At 36.6% G+C, this 25,591-nt stretch overlaps 2 protein-coding genes across 9 annotated transcripts in view; one reads left to right on the forward strand and one right to left on the reverse strand.

The window, feature by feature from the left end:
* LOC5572751 (SEC14-like protein 2) overlaps nt 1-2,570 on the forward strand; it is a 111,939-nt gene extending 109,369 nt beyond the window's left edge. For all 8 annotated transcript variants that reach the window (XM_021841930.1, XM_021841933.1, XM_021841932.1 and 5 more), the window contains 2 exons: nt 1,989-2,143; nt 2,205-2,570. In XM_021841930.1, coding sequence (XP_021697622.1) covers nt 1,989-2,143; nt 2,205-2,353 — 304 coding nt within the window. In that variant the 3' untranslated portion in view covers nt 2,354-2,570. The remainder of the gene's footprint in view (nt 1-1,988; nt 2,144-2,204) is intronic.
* A 317-nt stretch (nt 2,571-2,887) lies between these two features.
* On the reverse strand, nt 2,888-22,104 carry LOC5572748 (translocon-associated protein subunit beta). The gene is made up of 3 exons (XM_001660526.2): nt 21,912-22,104; nt 21,576-21,783; nt 2,888-3,633 (listed from the first exon to the last, which is right to left on the reverse strand). The coding sequence occupies exons 2-3, from the start codon at nt 21,769-21,771 to the stop codon at nt 3,248-3,250; spliced, it is 582 nt and encodes a 193-aa protein (XP_001660576.1). The 5' UTR covers nt 21,772-21,783; nt 21,912-22,104; the 3' UTR covers nt 2,888-3,247.
* Between the last annotated feature and the right edge of the window lie 3,487 nt (nt 22,105-25,591).

The following is a 25,591-nucleotide window of genomic DNA, read 5'->3' on the forward strand; positions in this document are numbered from 1 at the left end:
CGTAATACAACGTTTCCACAGGATTCATAAACACACAGGGTGAAGCACCACACAATTCAATCAATAGAGGAGGGTGATGAATTGATTGGTTTATTAGAGGAGATGGAGCTTCCATTAATGAAAAGCACATATCCCCTTCGATACTAGCATAACAAAGGTCAAGCATTCGACCATTATTATTCCGCACGGAGTTGAGCTGAGAAACACGGGCTGAGCTATAACTGTCGATAAGCTTCGACACCAAAGAGCTTATTGTGGAATGAGTTACATCAGGATAAAGATAACTGGATGAGCTTTGTTTCCATTCGATGCCAGGAAGGTTAAAATCGCCGAGGATCATCAAACTATCCCTTATTTCCATTTGATTTACTATTGAAGTGAGGGAGCTAATGTGCTGATCAATCATATTCGAGTCACGAGTTCGATCAGGAGGTATGTAAAGAACACAAATGTACAACGTATGTGTCTGAAAACTAACTGCTACCCAAACTTGTTCGACGGCATCAGAGTTTGAAATGGACAATTGTCGTGATTTTAGGCTGGAACGTACTGCTAACAAAACTCCTCCTCCGGACTTCTTAATGCTATTTCTAGAGTTACGATCGAGGCGGAACACATTATATGAATGACCAAAAATTTGACTGGAAATTGTATCGCAATTTAGCCATGTTTCGGTGAAAGCATACATATCATAACTGGAGTCTGAGCAGGCAAGACGGTACTCAGAGATGCTGGTGTTGATTCCTCCTAAATTTTGGTAGTAAACCAATAATTTATGATTTAAACCATCGTCGTGAGTTGAGGAGTTGAAAATGAAGCCAAAAATGTGCCAGCTTGTTGGTGATACAGGAATGGTTGGTGCACAACACGGTGGGACAGCGGGAGGGGGGATGCAAGTGGAGAAATTATTTGTCGATAGTTGGTTTGAAGGGTAGCACGTTGGCGTGGTGATGGCATATTCAGGGCTATTCGACTCTGGCGCGTAGATAAAAAATGCTGATTATTTGACTCATTTCGAACGGCAAAAGGCTTGATCGAAACACCGGCTGGCCAAAAATGTGGAGCGGTAATAAAAGCCTCGATTTCAGCAGGAACACTTATTTTAAAAGAGACAAATGTTAGAGGTATGTTTTCATCTCGATTACTACGTACGAGTTTATGGCAGCTTATCAGTGAGGGATCGCAGTTGGTTTTGCTCACGATAAATGAAACAATATTTTGTTGTGTTTCGTAGGGCTGGAATCTGGTTAGGTAGTACCATTTGAATGGTGTGGATGCTGGAGCGACAGAAAGGCTAGGAACGGTGGTTGGCTGAATCGGTGTGTTTCTACTGTAGTTTACATTGCCTACGGAGTTTTGTGTGGCTATATTCATTTGACTCACTTGTGTGTTTGGTTGATGATTTGGTACATTATGAACTACCTGCGTATGATCCCGAATAGCGGGAAGCGATGAAATAGTACTGGTAGAGGTGCTTACCGAAAATGGAATATATCGTTGAGGTCGTGGTGGAGCTGAAACGGTTGAAGATATGCTGACACTTGGAACGTGCATTAATGATGAGCTATTTAGATGCAATGGAAGTTGGGAGTGATACGTAGCGAGCGTTGTGGCGTTTGGGCATTCTTGGATAGAATAGGTGGCTTGAGCTGTGGCTTGGTTTGGTGCGTGAGGTATGGCTTGTTTAGAGGCTTGATTGGAGGCTTGATTGGAGGCTTGATCGAAGGCTTGATTGGAGGCGTAGGTGGCAAGGTGAGCGTTTGGCATGGCAGCAGTGGAAGTGCTCATAAGAACACTAAGCTGAGAAGCAGGCTCTGTCCCAGTAGGGACGTAACGCCAGAAAGAAGAAGAAGAAGACGTTTCGAAAAATAAGCCGCCCCTAGTAGACAGGCCTAAAAATTATAGATTTCTGATGGAGATTGGAGTAACATTAAAATAACTAAGTCTCAAAGTAAATATAACTAGCTTTGGATTAATTCCACTTTCAGATGGGAGTTCCGAACCTTCGACCACGACATCAAGTTCGGCATCAAATGCGTCAACAAGAAAACCCAGGAAAACGAAATTGAAGTCCCGCTGAAGCGAGTAGCGTCACATCAGGTGGACGAGTCCGGATTCATCACGTGCCAACCGGGATGCACCTGTGAGTATGATCCAACCGTCCAAATTATAAATCTTTCTAACCTTCTGTCATCTCGTTTCAGATTCGGTTCTGTTCGACAATTCCTACAGCTATTTCAAGACCAAGAAAATCCGCTACTCGGTCCTGATGACGACGCCGCTCAGTGAAATCGAGCAAACGGCCAGTGCAATCACCGTCACGGAGGAAGCGGCCGAAGCGACCGAGGACTAGCTATGTAATACACGATATCATATATAGCTTTAAATCAGCAGTGATAATGGCTGAATGATGACATTATCATCTTCCAAATTAGTCAACACCCTGATCTATATCACTTTGTACATAATGGAGTTGTGTTTGAACCATTAGTTAGGCATAAGCTAGTTAGATAAAAGGAGAAATGTTACGTTAAGAAATGTCAGAGAATAAACTTTGCACAAACATTGGAGCTTTTTGGGATTATTCATTGAATTGATGACAAAGATTTCAAGAGGGATATTCCTTTACTTTGCATTGGTCCGTGATTTTAATGAATGGTAACCGTAATATGCAGTAGTTTGAATAGATCACTTGAATAGATCAGAATATCCAAAAAATCTTATTGTAGTAATGCAACCTCTAAAAAACACCACAAATACAGCGATCAAATATCAATGCTTCCTGGAAAATATAATTTCAAGCCAGGGAGTAATTTTGAACTGTGTTACAAGGACAAAATAACTCTATGGAATGTGATATTGTTCACATGATTTTAAAACACAACTGTTTAAAGTTTTCAATCTCATTTATTCCGATGGTACGACTCGATGTAACAAACCAAAGTCTTTAAACACTACAACCGTTGTTGGTTGCTCACAAAAAAAATGCAGAGCTTCTCTCATTGCTTTTCAAACTCCTTCTAGGTAGGTACTTAGATCATGTTCGAACTCATAACACGGCAACAACAAACGAGAAACTGGGTGGCTTGGGAGTGAGATGAGAGTTGGTTGAACGGAAAAGCGCGTCCTTACGTGTAATAAATTAGTCTTTCCGAAAAATGATGTCCTCCTCCCGGGGGATGAGGTACTCGAAGCAGTAAAAATCTGCCTCGTCTTCCAACTTATTCTAGTTCCTAACACTCTTAGCTTAGTTCACCTTCTTCGTCGGCTTGGACAGCAGTTCGTATTTCGACTTGGAGCTGAACCACAGTCCGTAGGGGATGGCCAACGATGGCAGGGTCATGATGGCGAACGCAAACCAATCTAGGTAGTGCGACGAGAACTGTTTGTTGAACTGGGCTTCGGCAACGATGGCACCCTCACCGGGTTCGGAACTGACGGCGAACTGCAGCTCGGTCACTTCCTCCGCTGGCTGGTAGTTGACCTCGGCGGCGGTGAAGTTGAAGTAGCCGTAAGCCTTCGGCCGCACCACGGCAATGTGGGTCACGTTGGTCTGCGGGGCGATGCGGTCGATGGTGGCCGACAGCTGACCTCCGACGACGGTGAAGGCCTCCGGGTGGAAACCGTTGTCGACTGCGGAGAAAAGAGATTATTGTTAGTAGGTGTTCCACCAAATCGGAGGTATGGCCCTCTAGCGTAGAACCGAGCCCCGGATTCATAGGGGCCCCGAAATTATGATGAACAGTAGGTAAACTCAGGTTTGGATGAGACCTGATTTGATAATGTGAAGGAGCCCCTATAGCATCTAGTATATTGATAAAGGTAGCGTACATTTTAACCTTATTGACGTTCGATTTAACAGAACATCGTTTTTTTTTTTGGATTGAAAAAATATATTATCTCTCAGTCATCGAATATCCGGTGCCCTCTATAACTTGAGCCTAAGGAAGCCAGGAACGTGTTTGGAAACATTTTTATTATGAGACATATTCTGAACCAAGCATTTCAATATGAATTTTTGTATTCCAGAGATTAGTAAGAGACTAAATGCAAAAGAGTGATCCCTTGGTCGTTTTTTAATTGAATATATTAAAAAATTATACGTCGAGCTTTTTAACGGTATTTTTAGGTGATTTTTCTGTCCAATAGAAAAAATAATATTATTCGTAGAAGATTGGCTTGTTTGTTTTGGCTCCCATACAATTAGTGTGGAATGAAAAATTGCTGAAAGAAACTTAAAAGTCAATTATCTCAAAGCTAGATTTCTGTCACTTACATCCCTTTGCTTCTAACCCCCTTACATTGTGCCAATACGACGATTTATTCTGATAAGGTATAGAAAAAATCAAGCATTGACTGTAAGAGAAAAAATCATAAAATATTTCGATACATTACCAATCAATGAGAAAAGTGAAACATTTCAAAGAAGTATTATAGTGTAGCAAAGTAGACTATTTGTACAAGAAGTTGAATCATTAATGTTTAAATATTATTAGTTCAAGATTTGATTTGCTTTATTATAGACTTTCAGCCGTAGGCTGGTTCGTCTCTTAAATATTACCGTGTTGGGGAAGTGGTGGTAAAATGAACACCGTGCCTTTTACCGTGAACAAACGAATTTTGATGAATTTTTATCACGCACGGACGATTTAGAGCATAAATCTGAGTGTTCGAGTTGATACGGAGGTCAATTGAAGTGAAAATATCAACGAAAACTAAAATTTTAGAAAACCACGTTTGAAATTTAGAACTGACGTAACTTTTAGCTCGGAAGCCTTGAGGTTTTTCAGTGAGGTGAATATCGTTATGATTTGAGGTCAAATCTGATACTTTTAGAATTCTTTTTGAATGGGTTACAATCATTATTGGTGTATTTTTGGTGGGGCAATGAAAATTTTCAGAAATATTTGTTTTGCTCACGTTTTTTGCATTTTACCCACATAGTGCAGGTAAAATGAACATTTGCATCGCTTTTTGATAGCGATGAAAATATGTGAAAGTTTAGCTTTTTTAGTCTGAATTTATGTAGCTGCTATAGATTATATCCCTATTTTTGATGTTGTGCGGTTGAACTATACAAATTCCTCGTTTTTCTATCAGAATCAAGATGATTTCCTTAAGGTGTTCATTTTACCACCCCTTCCCCTACGCACCAAACTTTGCGCAGTTAAGAAATTAGCATCGTATTTTTGCTTCAAATAAGGCTAAAATATGTATCTTTTTATTTAAACTTCTGCCAACGATAGGCTTTTAACCCTTCAGTAGAACGCATGATTTAAAAAAAAAATAAAAATGATTCACAAAAAATTAAAAAAAATGCAAAAGGTGATGCTACACCTTGTGCCTAACATTGCGCACAAAATCTGAATTGTTCCTAACTTTGCGCATGATGTGCCTAACTTTGCGCATGCCTTAAATTGCTCGTTTACTCTAAATAATTTTACATTTTTACTGGTTTTGTATTAAATAAAAAGGTTACAACTAATATGAGTTTCATCAAGAGTTTTTCACGTGAATTTCAATATAATTTATTCAATCACCTCACCTGCCCACGAATAGTAATTTACTCTGTTCTTTTTTTTTATAATACATATACCGTCGATGGGGGTGACAATGGGTCTGGGGGGTGAGATTGGGTCAAAACGGAAAAATATGATTTATGAAATATTTCAGCTAATAACGGTGATATTACTAAAATTAATGATTCATATGTTAGGGAGCATATTATTACACATAATTCATCACAATATACATTTTTAGAAATAGCAGTTTTTGTTTACTATATCAATAAACTTGTATGTTGAAATTAGATAAAATTTATAACATTAAATTTCTCCTGTGCAAAGTATCACGCATGTACTTTAACCTCTACCGTTATATTAGTAGAAGGTTTAAAGTCTTTTCACTACACTTCACACGTATTTTCCGGAATCTATTTGATTTTTCAACAAAAATTTTATTTTTTTCGGTACGGTGTCTAAAACATCAAAAATGGGGGTGAGATTGGGTCAAGCAAGAACGATAGTAAATGAAATTGCAAGTCCACTTTTTTGACATTTTACGGTGCCGGTAGCTCTTTTTTTCATTAAGATGTGTTTATTCTTTCTAAATACAGCATCTCTGAAACATCAAACTAGTCTACTTGAGGATTCCGTACATTGAATAACAATGCAACGCATTTTGATAACTTCTCAATCCAGCAACGGTGTTTCGTGCGCAGCAACATCGTAAAATTTTATCAAATGGATTGTTTTTTTTAATTTAATTATTTATCAGTGTTTTCATATTATAGAAACATCTCCTGGAAGTACAAATGAGTTGGAACACTGAAATATCGTGATTATGACGTCATTTGCCTGAAATGTATTGATCGTGGAATGTCGCTCCGAAATTTAACTATTTGCGAAGAATTAAAATAATCACTGTTTCAGTACACCTTTGGGGAAACTGAATAGGCTTCATGGCAATGGGGATGAGACTTTGAAGACAATTTGAGTGAAAAAATAGAAAATTTATGTAAACTTGACAATGAATGTTGTGTTTACATATTTTTTCTCATAGCTCTTAAATTTTTTACTAATCGTTCTGTTAAGTGGGTTTATCATACTTGTGAAACATCTTAGATATCTTTTCATCTTGTTTGCATCGTATTTCATCAATATTCTTCAGCTGTGAATGGTTTTGCAACAATATTATCAAAAACAAGTTATTTCAATTACAGTGACCCAATGTCACCCCCTCTATGGGGTGAGATTGGGTCATTTTTCATTCACTTGTGGTGCCGCTGTGAATAAATATTTTTCTTTAATGTTTTGAACAGTTGTTGATGTACCATCAAAGTACATACACACCAAATTTGAAGTTTATTGGAGTTAAATTGCGATAGTTATTCAATAAATAATTCGTACACTTTCCTTTTTGACCCATTGTCACCCCCAACGACGGTATTCACAAGATTACAATCTGAGCAATATAGTTTACAGCCGCAGCTTATGCCTATTTGTTATCGTACGTTGCTTTATATAACTTATTCTCTTGTTTTTTTTTTAATTCTTAAACTGAGAGATGTATCGTTGATCTCTCGCGATTAATTATTTTTTTATCTATTTGCCGCCAGTACGGATATTCCATAATTGAACGCTTTTTGCTAGACAACTGGAGCTTGAATCATTGTCCTTCAACTGGGAAGCCAAACTTTGCGCTATCAATTATCCAAGTTTACAGTAATAGTCTCCTGTGTTAATACAGTGGATTTTCCGAGATTTTTCAATGCACACCTTGCCTTCAGCTTCATACAAAAGGTACTTTCAAGAATATTACATGTAGCCGCTGCCTTATGGATTGAGTGACCAAAGATCGACAGATTTTGTCATTTGCAAGGACGTACATGTATTTACGTGCCATTCCGAATTGCTGGAAGTGCGCAAAAATTAAGACCCTCGTGTAAAAAATGGGTCCTAACATTGCGCATCGCTTTTCTATATAAATAAAAATGGAATGGTGTTTGTATGTCACGAAATAGCTTACGAACGGGTAAACGGATTTGAATGATTATTGCTCCATTTTGTTTGTCAAGGGTTCCGACCTGGGAGGGAGAAACCAATACAAAATTTCTGTATGTCATAGTGAGCCGAGATTCCGCTGTCACGAACTGTCACTGTGAGCCCAGATCTCAAACATTGGACTAACATGAAAAAAGCGCGTAACTGATTAAAACACATTTTCGTATTTCTTCAAAAGTGATAAAAATCGAATAAAAATCAATTCATGCACATAATGCAAGTAATGTCACGTGAGCACCATTTAAGGTGAAGGTTCATTGAGCACGTAAACATAATGTTGCCACCCACTCGAGTCACCCACTAAAGCACCCTCTCGAGCCACCCAACAAGGCGGAGCACAATGTTATGTGCGTCGGCCAAAAATGAATCATCATGTTTCATGTATACCTCCACCAACAAAATTATGTAGGTAGTATTACTTGCACACGTTTCATACAAAGGTATTATTGTCGATATGAATTCATCAACAACTTCATAAAAACTCGAAATCACAATTTATTTCATTTGGTAGTGAAAACATGTTTTTTGACCAAAATTATAAGCATTTTTCACACCATGCGTGTGTTGTTTACTATTTTTGGCAGTTTTCTCTTCTCTTCTCTCGCTTCTCACGGACGGAGAAAGTTGCCATCAGTATGCATTTGAATTCTACAGTCAATTGTACTGTATAATATCTTATATTCATTTTTGCTGTTAAATTGCGTCGTACATTGTTTTTCTCACGCATAAAAATGTTTTGCAACACTTGTGACATTGTACACCTTTTGAGTATTATGAAATTGTAAAATACGTGGTTGTAGCAAGTGTATGAATATCCACACAAGGGTACCGGTGCCATTAGTGGACTACCTAAGCTATAAAAATTCATAACAAAATAACGAAAAGCCTTAACAGAGATCTTATGGCGTCAACAGAAAGATTTCAACCTCTACTATATGGGAAAAATATAAAAAGAGTGATAAAACTAATTTTTTAACATAAAATCGCTTGAGCCACTATTGGTACACGTGTTCCGGTAGTTGCGCTAGTGCTCCAATAGTAGACGTTCGGGAATTACACAAGGAATTTTGAACAAAAAGGCAAATTTTTACACAGGTTTAACATTTTTCCCTTCAAACAGCAACTAATATCTTTCGAATGAAGCATTAAGAACATATCTGGGACTTTTCTTCATTTTAATACATCCATTTTAAAAACTGCTTCCATCCGTTGATCCACTACTGGAACACGACGGCAACTATTGGTGCAAGGGAGCAAATTTTTTGCGTAAACTTAATTATTTATATGACTTTTTGATGAAATAAAAAGCTGAAATTTGGCAAATCGACTAAACTAGAGGCGATCTATCCACCAAAAAATAACACATGTCAATTTTATCAAAAAATGTACGTTTTATTCCATAGTCCAATCTACTGGTACATTACAACCATTGGTACCGGCACCCAATACTAATTGCAAACATAAAAACTGGCATCTCTTCCAATCAGTGAGAGCGGCGCATCCGAATCATAAACAATGTTGGCTCAGTGAATTCGCGTTCCGGTGCTGTTTTCAAGCACAAATTGACTAATATAAGTGATTTATTGCTCCCAGGAGCATCGTGCGTGAATAATCAAAGTGTTTCAAGTATCGCATTAGATTTTTGAATTGCTACGGTGAGTAGAAATACGATTAAAAGTGAATTTTAGAACGGGCACCGAAAAGCCAGCAAACATTACCTCGGTGCGTGAAGAAGAAGTGATTCGGAAGTGCGTGGTATTTTACAACACAAATCACAGCAATAACTACGTGTTTGCATTCAAAAACTGGTGATTTGTGAAAAACACATTATGGAATGCTTTCAGTTAAGAAACCACCGCTCTACAATAAGGTTAGTAACTTCAAATAATCATTTTTTATGATCGCTCTCCAAAACACTGTGAGAAGCGTGGGAGGAGGGAGCGGAAAGCGAAGGGGGAAGTAAGGTGCCATATTAGAGGCCATTTTGGTACTCATGGGGATATGTCCTTAATCTGATTGAACATAAAGCATTGAAAAACGCATCGTTCTATCTTTTCCAATGAAAATGAATATTTAGTGCATAGAAAACTGTGGCCCTTTTTACATGTTTGTCAGGAAAGATCGAAGGTGCACAACAAAAGGAAACTACAGATTTTCTCGAAGCCTGCCTTGATTGTTGTTGGCATACTGGAGTTATCTTGCAGTTCAAAAAAACGTTGTCTTATATTTCCTGTGTAGTATCGGTGCCTCCCTCCCAGGTTCCGACGTGTTTGTGTGTAAAAAAAATCCCAGTATGGACCGATGCACGTGTTTAATATCTGACGTTTGAGCGGTGCCGTGTTATTCATGTGACCATGGCAACGAGTGAATTCGGCACCGCTTAAACGTCAAATTCTTGAACTCGTGCACTAATCCATATTTACCGCGAAGGCGGAAAAACGAAAGTGAACGGAACTGTCATTTTGTATGGGACGATCCATATCGTATTCAACAGCCTACTTGATGGCAAGACGAAATTTGCCGGGACCACTAGTTTCAATTAAAAATTCAACATATTATATGGAAAATAAATGGAATTACTAGAATATTACTTTTCTTGCAAATACACAGCAATTATACTTTTCAAAACACGTTCATAAAAATGTTGATTTTTTGCAGATCCACTCCTTAGCGCTTGTTCTAAGACGGTGTAAAAGTACACGTTTATGCGTATGACGATAAGGTTTTTTGTTTATTTACTAACAATAACGAGGGTTTCAAATGTATGTCAAATACTTATTTCACATAAACGAACATGTTGCTGAAACTGAATTGTTAAAAAAATCAATGATTAATTATCATTTTTTCGTGCTTCTTTAAAATGCGCAAAGTTTGGAGCTGCGTAAAGTTAGGTGCGTACACGGTAGTTCAAGATTACAGATGGTTAATAGCAATATCATCAACATTCTACAGTCGACTCTCCACATCTCGATGTTCTACATCTCGATATCTCTCCCTATGTCGATGATTTCATAAGTCCCTTCAGTCTGCATACATTTTCACTCCTTATATCTCGATATCCTCCTTATCTCGATATCTCCATATCTCGATGTGTTTCTGTTGATGTTTCGTTCTAAATTTTCTCTCCATATGTCGATATGACCAATATCGAAGGTTACTAGACCAAAGTTTTGGGATGGAAAACAAATTAAGAGCGCACAATGACGTTTGTTTGTGTATTAGTTTCTTGGCAACGGAGTGTTTTTCAATCTAGTATTCATCAAAAAATTGTTCTATGTCTCGATCTCTCCCTATCTCGATGGTCCCTTCGATATCGAGATGTGGAGAGGCGACTGTACAACTTATTTTCGATAGTTTGTAGATTTAGAGATTGAAGATGATCGTTCAAAATGATTTTCCCGGTGACCATCTCAAATTCCCGTTTTTTCCCGATGGATTCAAATTCCCGTCTTTTTCCGGCTTTTCCCGTTTTTCCCGGTTCGGTGGCCACCCTGCCTACACCTTTCTTCAGATTTTTTTTATAAAGATTTCTCTAGCGATTCTCTCAGGAATTCGGTATGAAAGTGTTTAAATAATTTCTCAAGCTATGCTAAAAGGAATTCATAGAACATTTTTTTTTCAGAAGTTCTTCTACCGATGTATTTAATTATTACTATCGCAGAGTAATAAGTAGAAAAATACTCCTTAGGAATGATTCCGGGAAAATTTACAAAGACGATTTTTTTTCGGAGAAATCGTACAAGTATTCCTCTAAAAGTTATCATGTTTATTTTTCAGTAATATTTTATAGCATTTTAAGAACCACCCCGTCAAGAATTACACTTAAGATTATCACAGGAATTGCTCGACAGGAATTCTTTCAGGGATTATTTTACATAATCTTTTAGAAACTCTTCAAGGAATTTCATAATAAATTCAACAAGCCATTCCTTATAAATTTCTTCAAAAAAATTGAGTTTTTTTCTTTGGAGATGTTCTTAAAGAACTCTTCTTTGGGACATTTTTGGAAGAACCTGTTGAAGAATTTCTAGAGGAATCTTTGAAGAAATCTCTCAGCGTATTTTTCGATAAACTTTTAGTTGCAATATTTGAAGTTCTGAACAAAAATGGAAGGAAATTCAAAACATTCCCCGAAGAATATCGGGAGTTCTTTGGAAGAGTCGCTGAATAAGTTCAGATAAAGATGACTACCTTGAGAAATGAATCTTTGAAGAAATCCCTGCAATAATTTCTGAGCATATCTTTTGAATTTTTTTGGCGATTTCTTCAAGTTATCGCGAACTAAAATTTTGGAGAAATTCCTTGGGAAGCTTGTGAAGGAATCTCTCAATGATGTATGTAATGTATTGAAGTGCTTCTTATTGCAAAGTTTCAGACGATTCGGTCGAGAAAACCCCCCATGCCAAAGTGAATCATGGAAGTGCCCAAGTTGCTCTGCACCCTACTGTGATTTCGGCTACTTGACTATAGTCAGGTGTCAATTGTATTGTATGCTTAGCGGCGCACACCCCTATTTTAAAGGGCCCCCGAATATGACTCCACACCGGGCCCCGAAAACCCTAGCTACGCCACAGGGTCTGGTAGCGACTGAGTGTCTTGAATATATTAACCTGATCCAACAAAGTGACCAAAATGAGACCACGGGGACCAAGCACACAGAAGAAACATAACAGGAACCAAACAATAAGAGTTTCGTCATAGAATCAAACGAGATCTTAATTATTATTATTATTATTATCTTTATTAGGGAAATTTTCAGCCCTATTGCTGGTTCATCTCCGACTAACCAGACATTTATCTATGTATTCTAAGACTTTTTAAATTACTTGTGACATCACGACTAATATTACTGTATGTATTGTTTCATGATTTTCTTCAGGAGTTTATTACATTTAGAAATTTTTACTTGTAAAAGAATTCCTTTTAAGATATGTACCTTAAGGAATTCAACCTGGAATGTTTCTAAGGATAATTACAGCTTCATTCCATCAAAAATTTCTTAAGAATCTTTTAAGAAAGTCTTCAAATCCTTCAGGAATTTATACGGTGATTCTTCCCTCTATTTTCAAGGGATTACTTAGTACAAAATTCTGGACAAACATTAGGAAAGGGCACATCGACATTAATAAACAATGGCTTTGAAAGACGCTGTTGAGCCCAATTGGTCGATGCTTAGTCAGACTGGGCCAAGTGCTTTCAAATGATGAAAACGTACTCTAAGTATTTGGAATAACATAATTTTTGCATTATTTACTGTTATATTGGAACTTATCTATTCAATGAATAGATCTGTATCAAAATTGCATCAAACAGATCAGAATTGTTCCAGTTCTTGCCTAATCTGTACAAGGCCCAAACTTCATGTAGTCCGGTCTGTCTGAACACCGACTAATTCAACTCAATTACGCTCACCAATACCACTATCAGAAGCTAACATTAATCTTCCTGATAGTGGGGTTAGTTAGGCTAAAAAGGACCCAGCAGCAACGTTCCTGAAAAAAAGCTCAAGACCTCTTGGGCCCTTCTCCTATGTTTGTCCAGAATTGTTCAAGACATTATGGGTACTTTTGATAATTACTCCGAAGATTCTCCAAATAATTACCCAAGAAAGTTGTCAAAGAATTTTCCAGGGATGTATCCAGGGAAATGATTGAATAAATTTCCAAAAACGTTCGGGAGGTAGAATTCAGAACTACTTAGGCACTTATATGATTCACTTTGGCAGGTGGGTTTTCTCGGGCGAATTGTCAGAAACTAAGCAATAAGAAGCACCTCAGAATTCTGAGGACTTTCACATACCGTTAGACGGTGGTTCTTTTAAGACTATTTCGGCATTCTTTCACTATGAGGATTTATAACTCTAAAAATTAAAGATAGATTTCGATGATTCTTGCAAATATTTACTACAACTTAAATATATGCAAGAATCATCGAAATCTATCCTTAACGTTCAAGAATCAATCATTGAAATCATCGTAATCATCATAACTTGAGAAGCAGTTTATTTCTGTTCAACACTAAAAAACTGCTTTTGACAATTATGAAATTGATGATGGATCCTGCCCTCAAGTTGTAGAGTTACAAATGCTCAAAGTTAAAGAATGTCGAAATACATGTACATAAGAAATCGGCAAAATACAAGGCGAATCAATCAAAAATTGCATTGATAGAAAAAATAAATAATTGGGTCCTTCAAGACTAAAAAAAGGGCTGCTTTGGAAGCTTTTTGAAAAGAAAATGAAAATGAAAATACCAACGTTCTATGTGGATATTAAATAATCATCATATTGCGTGAATTCAGAATGTAGAGAACTGTAGTAATCTGAAACATTTCTTAACAGTTATCTATTCGGGATAGAGCTTGATTATCATTGATGGTCAAAAAGTTGGCGCATTGGAGATTTCACTTCTCATTTTTTTAAAAAACTCGTAGTTTATGAAATACATGAGCTCCGGAAAATTTTTCAGCAAAACTCCTGTTCATGTGGAACTTACTAGCCAAAATTCATTGAAGATTTTGAAACATTTTAAACACATCTGAGGAATGAATCGAGGGAAAAATTTTGATTGCAGACAACATTGTGCCGGATTTCCTTAAAAAAAATCGTGAATGAATTTCAGAATATACTGAAAAAAATCCTACCAGGATTTAACATTAAAAGACAAGCAAAATATGAAAACTCACCCAAGTAACATTTTTAGTTTTTTCACATACTATCAGGATTCTGAATTATCGTATCAATGATGCGAAATCTACGATTTTTCGCACGTAAGGAGAATGCTTTTTCGCTTCCTCACGTGAATATCTTTTTTCGCTCACACTTATTTTCCCTAGAGTTACGATGGAGGATAACCGAAAAGCATTCCACTCCGGGGATAATTTTTTTTTCACCCCATCATATTTTCGCTCACCAACTTCTCCCGAGAATTATCACTATGTGGATAAACAAAAACTGGTGCCGCCGACGGGATTCGAACCTACAACTTTGCTAAAAACAGCCGCGATGCGTGCACGCTATCCATGCTACCACATCAACCTGACTAAAGCAGTAGTTAATTTGATGCATAAAAGCAACTGCTGCTTGTGGCGATGGACACATGAAAAGTTCTCCATGGAGAGGAGAATGATAAAATAATATTCTCACAGCTGTGGAGTTGTGCCATTATCTATTTTCGCGTTGTTTTGTAGACGGATAATTTCGCAAGGCAGCTTTTCGCTGAAAATTGTGGTGATGGAGAAATCCATTATCGTGAGAGTGAGTGAGAATTCGGAAGCTTGCATACTACAAACTGTTGTTACCACCATATCGTTAAAACTCATTTCAGAACTTATTAGTTTTAACAACCTTAATAAAACTCCGTTAAACCCCAAGAGGCCCACACTACAGGAGGTTGTCAAAACTATACCTTAAAACCGTTTCTAAACTTCTTAGTTTTGTATAGTATGAATACATCTACCCTTGTAGTGTACGTTAAAACATACATAAGAGCTATTGTATAGTCTTGTTGAGCTCAACTAGCGGTATTAAATCTTTTGTGCTATCCTAAAACACGGAATAAAACCGATGTTAAGAGCTGACGATCGAACAAACATCGGCCAACTAGTTGTTTATCAATCAAAACTTTTTTTTTTATAATATTGAAACCATCATGATGTCTGCCGACTCATAATATCAAATTAAAATAATCATTTTTGCGTGGCAGTAAATTTTCTTGCAATCGCGTGAAACTCATGCCAAAGAAAATTTACTGGTGGAATGACAACGCGCCATAATTACAACATCATAATTGCCTGTCTAATATTATATTCCATTCCATATTTAGAATCATTTCATGCTCTTCTCAATCTTGAATTGAAATTTCCCACGCATATTGTAATTATGAACCCGAAACGGCGTCAATAAAAATGGATTCCATTCAGTTAAATCTTGCTGGTCTTGTCTGAGATGATTTAAGATCAATTGGTGATTATTCCTTACAATATAATCATTCATGAGAGGTTTTGATCTTAAGAATCCTTGCACAAAATCCTCCTCTAGCTATTATATTCTTAAATCAGATTATATTTTCTGCAGTAAGACAAATAGGTTTTTTGGGAGCCTTGGCTTAAACTTAATGCACTCAGGAGAGCTAGTGCTGTTAAAAAGGTAAACATTGTGGAAGATTTAATTTTGTGATGTAGTTTAATTTAGTTCATTCGTTCCGTTGTGCATCTAATTACGTTTTTACTGGCATGAATTGTTGTGAAAAAGCCCGTGGTTGATCTTTTCTGACGCCGAAAACGGTAAGTGATAAGTGGCTGAAAATGAAAGTTTTTTTCGAGTAGCTCAACTGTTGTGTGCAGCATAAATTTCCCACGAGAACGGGAAGTTCAGGCAAGCATGAGAAAAATATACTACACTTCTTCTTCTTTTCTGGCGTTACGTCCCCACTGGGACAGAGCCTGCTTCTCAGCTTAGTGTTCTTATGAGCACTTCCACAGTTATTAACTGAGAGCTTTCTATGCCAATGACCATTTTTGCATGCGTATATCGTGTGGCAGGTACGAAGATATACTCTATGCCCTGGGAAGTCGAGAAAATTTCCAACCCGAAAAGATCCTCGACCGGTGGGATTCGAACCCACGACCCTCAGCTTGGTCTTGCTGAATAGCTGCGCGTTTACCGCTACGGCTATTTGGGCCCCTAAAATGTGGAACTATACTACACACGGTAGTCAGATAATTCTACGAGCAGAATGTTTATTATTATGCCGTTTTATTTTCGTGTTTTATGATTCTTTACATTTGTGTTTCATAATTCTTTACATGATTATTATCATCGACATAATGATAATAATGGCCACACGCAGACCATAACATGCATCAGACATTTTAGTTTTAAGAAGACTTTAACATGACTTAGTGTACTCTCAGGAGTTTTATCGATGTCTTTCTAAGACCAACAAGCTGAGGTTTTAAGTATGGGTTTTAATGGACACTATACAGCTCCTTCAACATACAATTTATCATCATCAAATTTAGCTAGCAAAAAGTTTTAACAGAAGTACTTATAGGTATCTACAAAGCAATTTAAAGTGGTTTTTACTGTAAAGATCGTTTAGCACTTTCGCATCCATTATTAAATCTGTTGGGATTTAATGCATCACTAATAAAACCTCAATAAATAACATCTAAGATCAAAGAGCATTGAAATTGTTACTTGGGCAGGCTAGATTTGTGGAAGACGTTCTGCAAAGTTGAACGGTTTTTTTTCACGTAAACAGTAACTCCTAAGCCAATTGATTTTTGACACACTCGAGACAATCCAAGTTAGAAGAAGGTTAGGCATAAGTAATTAGAAAATGGACCTTTCAAAAAATGAATTATTGAAAAACATCATAGGGGCGATCCATTAATTACGTAAGACAATTTTGGCGGTTTTCAGACCCACCCTCCCCCTATGATAAGATTTTGTGTATGAAAATTGTATGACGCGTAAGAATTGTCAGAACCCCCCCTCCCCACATCATCCCTTACATAATAAATGGTCCACCCCATATCACTTAGAGACGACTCATAACGTCACGATTTAACTGTTATGAGAATTATGAAAAAGTTGAAAATGACTAATTTGGGACACTTAGATTATAGAGCAATCAGTAAACGATTGAAATAGTCCTTTTTGATAAATCTCTATTGATTAATTATTATTGACCAAACAATGTTAAAGCATTAATTATAGAAACGTGTGTCTTGTACATAAATAGTTAACCAAAATCGTGGAAAAATAGAATCAAGGGTTAAACTATGGAAAATGATGAATAACTTATTTCTAGGAATTTCTTATGTAATCCCTGAAATGATTTCCAGCAAAATTACTACTCGCTTTTGTAGTCCTTAACGAGTTTTTAAAAAACTCGTTGAATTTCTTTGGTTGTTATTTCAAACCGTCTCTGGCTCATCTTCCAGAGAAATTTTGATGAGGTTCATCCATTCCTTATATAACCACAGATCACTAGTTATGCATTCAGCAAGTATGTCAGATGTTGGTCATGGTTTCCGCTAGTATGTATTCTAATGTAGTCGGCTAGAAAATTCAGCTCAAGTTCGCTTTCTAAGTATAGCTAGAATCTTGAATTGTCTGCGAAAAATTCACCTGAATTCTTCCAGAAAGTTAAGGACAAACTCCTGCAGGTCAACTGGAAATCATTGGCAGAATTAGTGGACAAACTCCTGTGATAGTCTTTGGAGAAAAAAAAACAGAGTAATCCTTTGGAAATCACTGGAGGTAGTAGCGTTGGATATCTTGGAGCAAAGTTGGGCGAATTTCCTTTAAGTATCCTATGAAAAATCGCTGGAAGAATTTTCGGACGAATTCCTGCAATAATTGCTAGGGAATAATAGGCGAAATTTTTGAAGGGATGTCTGGGGACTACTGAGCTACTTCAGTAGAAATTTTTGGAGAAATCACCAGAAGAATTCCTGAAACTTTTCCTCGCGAAAAAAAAAATGTAGATCCGGTGGAATAATCGCGAGAAGGTCTCTAAAAAAAGCGACTTCAGAGAACATTTTGGTCATAAAGAGACCTTAGGGGGGTCTGTAGCCTTGGGTTCGATTCCCAGCCCCTCCACAAAAAAACCCGTCCAGCCACCAGAAGACGCCTCACGGAGGACCGTGCTTTGGGGAGCACATTCATCCTCCGTCAGTATCAGATGGTGACTGAGACAAACTGACCCTCTTCGCAGGCAGCTAGTCTCACTAACAACAGATCTCTCTTCTACCTGCTCGGTGTGAGAGTAAAAGAGTAGGAAAGAGTGATAGTTGATGTAAATATAAATATGTTAAAAATAGATCTGTATCGATAAAGAAGCTACAGATCACCTGATTCCGGCACAGTATTGGCCACAAGCACGAAGTGCCTTAAAAAAAAAAAAAAAAAAAAAAAAAAGCTACTAGCTTAGGTTTTTATGGGAATACCCCCAGACGAAATTCACCAAAAAATCTGGAATGAACCTTTATGGTTTTCTCAAAAGAACTTATGTTGGAATCATTGGAAGATCAACTGGAGAAATCAATGGAAATTTTCACTAATTAAATTTCTGGAGGAATCCTGTTATAGTTTCTGACAACATTTTCAGCATGATCTCTGGAGTTAGTAGCGTTTGAGGGCTCTAGGACGCATTCATTGAAAAATTGCTGGAAGAATTCGTAGGGAAATATGTCGAGGAATTGATGAAAATATTTCCATAGATATAATTGAAAGAAATTTTAGAATAAATCTGTAGAAATCACGAGAAGAATTCCTAAAGCTTTGAGGAGAAATCCTGATAACCTGAAGAATAATCGCGTGTTCGATCTCGTACCGTCAACGGCACCACCACCTAAGCCAAGCGCAAATTGAACCATTCAATTTGTTGCCCATGGTTTGGTTCCTTTGCTTCAACGCATCGACAGCCCAACGCTAGACAATATTGTAAAATTAAGTAATTAACTCCATCAGTTAGTCAGTTTTAGTTTTTGATATAGTAAAGAATGAAGTTGGAGTACATTTTCTTGAAACCACTTAACAAACACTTGGTCTAGCCTGAATTAAATACCGACTGATTGCTAAGAAAATCATTGAAAAAATAATTAATTGAATCCCTGGATGCCCTGGATAACATCCTGCAGGACATTCTGGAGGCATTCTTTGAAAACAACATCGAACAGGATTTTTGAATCAACTTATTTAGAAATGGTCGGTATAATTGCTGTAGTATTTGCTGGTGTGAATCAACGAATGATATTTTAAAAAGTCCATGGAGATTTAATTGAAAAATTTCTCGACAATTTCTTGGTCTGCAGAAGTAAATCTTGGATGAAATTTTGGGAAAAGTTCTTCGAAAATTTTAGGAACAATTGAAAGATGCATCTATTAAGACTTCTGGAAGACTTTTGGAACAATTTCCGAATTAAACCATAGAATTTAGAATAAAATAACTGGAAAAACTTCTTGGGAAATTCTTGTAAAAGTTCTCAGAAAAACCTTCAAGGAATTTCTTCAAAAATTCCGAAATATTCGAATCAGAATTCACTGCAAGGAGAAGGAAAATAGTAATTTTAGAGACCATTTTGGTGACAAAAAAGAAATTAGAGACCTGCTATTCAAACATACTTTTTAGAGGCTTACATTAGGGGCCGTCCACAAATGACGTAGCATTTTTTCACTGATTTTTTACACCCCCCTCCCCCCTCGTAGCATTTCGTCACAAATGCTGATACCCTCCCTTGGAAAATACGTAGCACATCAAGCAACCCCCCCCCACTATCATTTGTTTTTTTGTTTTCCTTAGCAATTGAGTTAAAACAAAAAAATAATAATTCAGAAGTTCAATACAAAGATTGATATTAATTACTGACTGAAACGTAAGGATAATCGAACGAATAAAAATTTAATTTGTAGTAGCGCTCAATAGTAATTTAGAAAACAGTTTTAAATAAACTTTTTCCTGTTTAAGTTGTTGGCTAAATTGTATTACTTTTGCTCTTGTTACCATGAAAAACAAGTTTACAGCTGAAAACATAAAAAAATGAAAAAATCTTCGATTGGGTTGATGAAGCTAACAGTAACGAAGTAGGGTACAATAGATTTTATAATATGTTGAAAAAAAAATTCGTTTTTTAATTATTTGTTGTTACGAAATAGATTTCATTGAAAATGATCAACAATATATCTTAATTTGAAATTGATATTCGTCATTATTATTCAAATTGAAATCCATTTATCAATCAGGTGCCAGATGTAGAAAAGATTACACTTGTAATATTTGGAATGTTCAGAAAATCTTAGCGATTATTATACATATTATTCATCTTTATTAATATTTCAGCTTAACTTTATTATCGTTCGCCATACTGAAATAATCTTAAACCACCTATAACGAAACAATTAAATACTAAAAATAATATTTCTTCAAATTACCGAGTTGTTAAGAAAATTGAATGACAGACCAATTTCGATAACACTCGAATCTGTTGTCAATCAAGTTGTATTCAGACTATTCCATCAAGAGCATTGATGTATGAAAACAAATCGATGAATTGATTGGGTTGAGATGTTCTGCAACATTGAGAGCATAATTCGCGGAATAAATATCTTGTTTTAATGTAATATTTGCCAAAACGAACATATGTTTTTTTAAAGAAATAAGCTCTAACAGAAAATATGAATAAAACTTTCCAAGTTGTTAAAGCATTGCTTTTTAACTAATATATTTATCTTTTAATTTGTTTGTTAAGACATGAATATAATGTTCACATAATTATTTAAAGCATTAAAATAATCGGTTGGATTGCACTACAGAAAATCTAAAATTTCATAGATTTTTTTCAATCTTGTCATATGAATGTTTTGAAGCTGAATCCTCATTTTATAACCCAACTTTATAAGTCAAACAAAGAAAAAAGAAGTTTGATAAAAAATAATTGTATGTCATTTTTTTCAGCGCCTCTTAGTTTACCGACGTGATTCAAAATGCTACGTCCACTAGCTAGGACCCCTCCCCCCCTCGTCACACATCGTCACAAATTCGTGAAGCCCCCCTCCCCCCTAAAAAGCTACGTCATTTATGGACGACCCCTTATAATAAGTCACCATGTCCTCAACCAGCCCTAAAAATCTGAGAAAAATTCTTCGGAGCATCCATTGAAAAATCTCTGGAAGAATTTCTGGGAGAAATCTGTAGGCTATTCTGGTGGAGTCCCTGAAAGAATTTCAGAAGACATCTCTGGAGAAATCACTGGAAACTTTTGAAACTTTTCCTCGAGGAATCTGAGACGAAATCCTGAAAACCTGTGGCATAGTCGTGTAATAGATTCTGGAGGTTTTTAAATTTAAAAGGGAGATTCACTGCAAGCTGACTAAGGAAAAAGTGACCTTAGAGACCATACATTAGAAATAGTATTTTTAGAAACTTGCATTAACTAAAATATCTACAAAGAGACCTGCTACCAGTCCTGCCGAGTAATTGCTTTTCTCAATAGGGACAACTTACCCAGCTGTACGTTGACGGCCGCTCCGGAACCGACGTTGTAAAGCGTGTACTTGACCACAATGTCACGATTCTCCACCAGGTATTTGTTCAGAATCTGCTTGGACACCAACAACCGAGCGGAGCTGTCCTCGTTGGCCACACTCAGCTGGCTCAGGGCAAACAGACCCAGGACGACGGCGTACACAAAGTTCCTCATCGTTTTTCTTGTCTGTAACCGCAGAACGTTTCCGTAAAAGTAAAAGTTAGCGACGTGGATTTGGAGGCGATCGAATATACCATTGAATATGACAAAAATGTTCCATTATTGTTACATTTCCACAAACACTAGGTACTTACGCGTTAATTACTGCTATCGAAAGCTACAATCCGACCGGAATAATCACTAAATTTCACCGAATTCAGTTGCAATAATTGTCCACGTCCAACGCGAAAAGTGCCGAGAAACGAAATGAAGGGGAAAATGTCAGCCAGAACGAAGCCACACCAGCAAATGAATCCAACACCGCAAGCGAGTCAAAATACGTGTACGCTAGCTGTCAGTGGCGAACTGTCATCGGTCCATTCCGTTGATGGTGTGCGTGCAGGCGAGTGTCAATGAGGGAGGGCTACTCGAAAGGCCCACCCAAGCTGTTTTCCCCACCCAAAAAGTATGCACTGTAAACTCGTCATTACCCGCATAGAAAAATATAGTTTGCTTTACATTCCAAACAGTGGGCCGTATGAATAAAATGTAGTAAAGTTGAGTTTACTACATTCTCGGTAGTAAACGCTATATGTGGAACACGAGTGGAACATGTTTGTGTCATTTTCCTTTCTACACCTTTCGAACATACTACAAACAACGCATTGCTATGAATAAAGGTAGCATTTACTACAAAGCTACTGGTAGTTAGCTTCAGAGGTTGCTACACATGCTTTGAGATTGCGGAATTGAATGGAATAATTTACTTTTGAGTAAAAATCATGGGAAAACGATATGAGTTTTGATATTTCGGAAGGTATTTTGAGTTTTGCTTAGGAATTCTGAGGTTACGAAAACATTCGCCCCGCCAATGCTCAGATTCCGGTAAGATTACCGGCAGTTGCAATTTGTAATATCCATGTGAATTCTGGCATCACGATAATTATGTTATTTTCTAGGAATTTTAGGATGTCGGTAGGAATTCAGATATTTATAATGTAATTTGGAATTTTACGTGTGAACTCTGACATCTCAGATTTCCTTTTGAATTCCGGAATTCCTGTAGGAACTTTGAGATTCCGATAGGGATGTCGGATTTTTTATGATAATTCTGGAAGTTTAAATACCATTCTAGGAATATTGCGGAAATATTAGGAATCTGGTAAAAACTCTAGAATTGGGGTGGGAATGGGATTCCGAATATTAATCTCTTGGAAAAACCTTTAAGATTCCGTTGATCTCCAGTTCCGTTGGAATTTCAAAGCAAAGCTTTAATATAAACGATTTGAATGTCGGTAAATATTTTATAGATTTCAATGGGATTTTTTGTGAAATCGACAAGAATTTTGATAATTTCAAAGGGAACCCTGGTGTTTTAGGGGAGATCTTCATTGAATTCTAACGACTACCAATGGAATCACTACAATTCCCATAAAAATCTCGACATTCTAAGCTCTAGACATTCCAAGGATACTATCAGAAACCCAACCAAAATAACGAGAATATCGCAGAAACACTTAGAACTTCCGGAATTCAACATGTTGTTAAGAAAACACACGGAGAGCATCAAAATTCTACCGCAATTTCACCAGAATCTCAGTACTGGTGCTAGAAAATATGTGGTTCCAAATTTGATAGCTGTAATCTCAAGATCTCTTCATAGATGTTAAGCTAGTATTTAAAAAATCATCAATCACTGGCGTTGGCGAAGGCCGAAAACCACCCAGAAAATTCTTTGATGATGATGGTCATAAAATCATAGACATAAAGAGAATACCAGACAAATTACACTACAAATTTTGTCAAATAACAGCACCTTATGATTTGTGCAAATTGTCGCGTAATCGATTAGATTCCATGCATTTTCTTCATATGCATGATTGTATTAATTTTAGGCGTCACTCTGAATAGATTGTTCTTTACGTGCAGAATCACTCAGCACTCTGAATGGAAATTTCTTAACGTGTAGCTTCAGTCACTGCTCATGTTCGAAAGTAGTAAGTACTACATGTTCGAAAAGTTTTTTATTCATACCAAAAGTGTAGTAAACTTTGTGGATTTTGTTTTTGAGTAGATGCTACATGTAGTAAAGTTCAAAGTTTTTTATTCATATCACCCAGTATGTTTATTTTATCGGTAAAGGTTAGTGTACCACAAATAATTACTTTTATGTTAAACAATATGGAACTAAAAGCTTATTACTGTATGAAATGATTTTCGTACTTCAAACCGAACAGTAACAATTTGTTTCAGTGTCCAAATAATGTCAAACAATTTGGGGATGAATGCTCATGAAATACAGTGAAATTGTATCATCACATTTTGCCAAATTGTGTGTGATTATTTTTCCGCTTCAAACTAACACAGGGATATTTCACTATATTTTACCTTTTTTCAACAGTTTGGCAAACAGTTACACGCATTATTGTGTCCAATGTATTTGTGAGCGCGCATCAGTATACAGATGCACTGTGCCGATTCCGATTAAACCATATGATACCTAAATTCAACAGTTTGGCAAATTGTTTTGCATGTTGGTATTTGTAACCGATCCGTACATGCAAATTTTCATCGCATTGCTGCAAACCGTCGCGCTTTTTTGTTTGTTTTTTTTTTCTAATCCAGATTTCAACAATTCAGAGTGAGTGAAAATTAAATTTGGGTTTGAAACTAGCGAAGAAAACTCTCGTTGCTTCTGTTAAGATCCGTTCCGCATTGTGGCCGATAGTGACATCCCCGCAAGATGATGAAACGGGTTATGCTACCTGCAACGGGAAGTGAACTGAAGAATCGAGTGTTTGGAACTGGAATCATGCCGCCGGAAGAAAATAAAAAGTGTTCGGTACGAATTACACGTTTATGAGAAGCATATCTAAAACATCAGATAATGGAAGTAATGTGGTTCTCCAGACGATGTGTATGATTTCAAAATACGTTTTACATAAATTTGTCTCGATTTAACTAAGTTCCATTAGGGGAAGAGGTGGCAATATGAACAAGTCTTATGGATTTTATAGAATGCTGTGAAATCATCAAATATTGGTTTGTATAATTGTTTAATGAAAATGTGCTAAATAAAAATTGTAACATAATTTTAAAAGTTAATTGTTTTCTTCCAACTACGTTATGGGTCAAGAGAGGATTGAAAAAAACCCTTTTTTAATTAAACAAGAACAAATGAAACAAGTGTGTGTGATTTAAATTTACTTAACATTGGATCTGTAGTCGATCTAATTGAAGTAAGTTTCTTCCACGCGTCTTTATTTGTTTCATTATTTCTTATTTAGATAATTTATGAATGCTTCCATAATGGTATAATTATAACAGAACAGTGAAACAAAGGGTTGAAATACTTCAAATTACCGTAAATCAACAATTACACATACGTTCTTCGCTTTCTTTCAAATTTATAGTTAACCTGTATCAAGACTGTTTGCTTTACAGTGAATTGGACCAAAAATGGACAGTAAAACGACAATTACACAAACTGTGAACGTAAAATTTTGTTCGAGAAAATCGGCATTTTTGAATGGTTACATAACTTAACCGCCTATTTCCCATATTGTAGTTTGCCCAATCACAATTCACCAAACTGTTAAAACCGTTCATGAAAGGGTGAGTTTATTGTTATTTTTTCTGTTATACGAAAACATCCAAATCTTGTCGCAAATGGTTGTAAACAATTTTGCAAACAGTAAGCGTACGGTTCAGAATTATGCGGGTACTCTTTAATGTGTGAAATCTACCCATTATTTTCTGGTGTATGAAACGTCAAAATAACGGGTAATTTTTTTTTTCACATAATGGGTATTTTGTGCCCTTTTATTTGTTCCAG

Source organism: Aedes aegypti, chromosome 2 (assembly GCF_002204515.2).
Source record: "Aedes aegypti strain LVP_AGWG chromosome 2, AaegL5.0 Primary Assembly, whole genome shotgun sequence".
Classification (NCBI taxonomy): Eukaryota; Metazoa; Arthropoda; class Insecta; order Diptera; family Culicidae; genus Aedes; species Aedes aegypti.

Bases quoted from the DNA above. Each gene is read 5' to 3' on its own strand.
- LOC5572748 (XM_001660526.2), bottom strand. From the start codon at position 21,771: ATGAGGAACTTTGTGTACGCCGTCGTCCTGGGTCTGTTTGCCCTGAGC. The intron at 3,634-21,575 runs GTAAGTTGTCCC...TTTTCTCCGCAG, and splicing joins GGCCGTCAACGTACAGCTGG to TCGACAACGGTTTCCACCCG.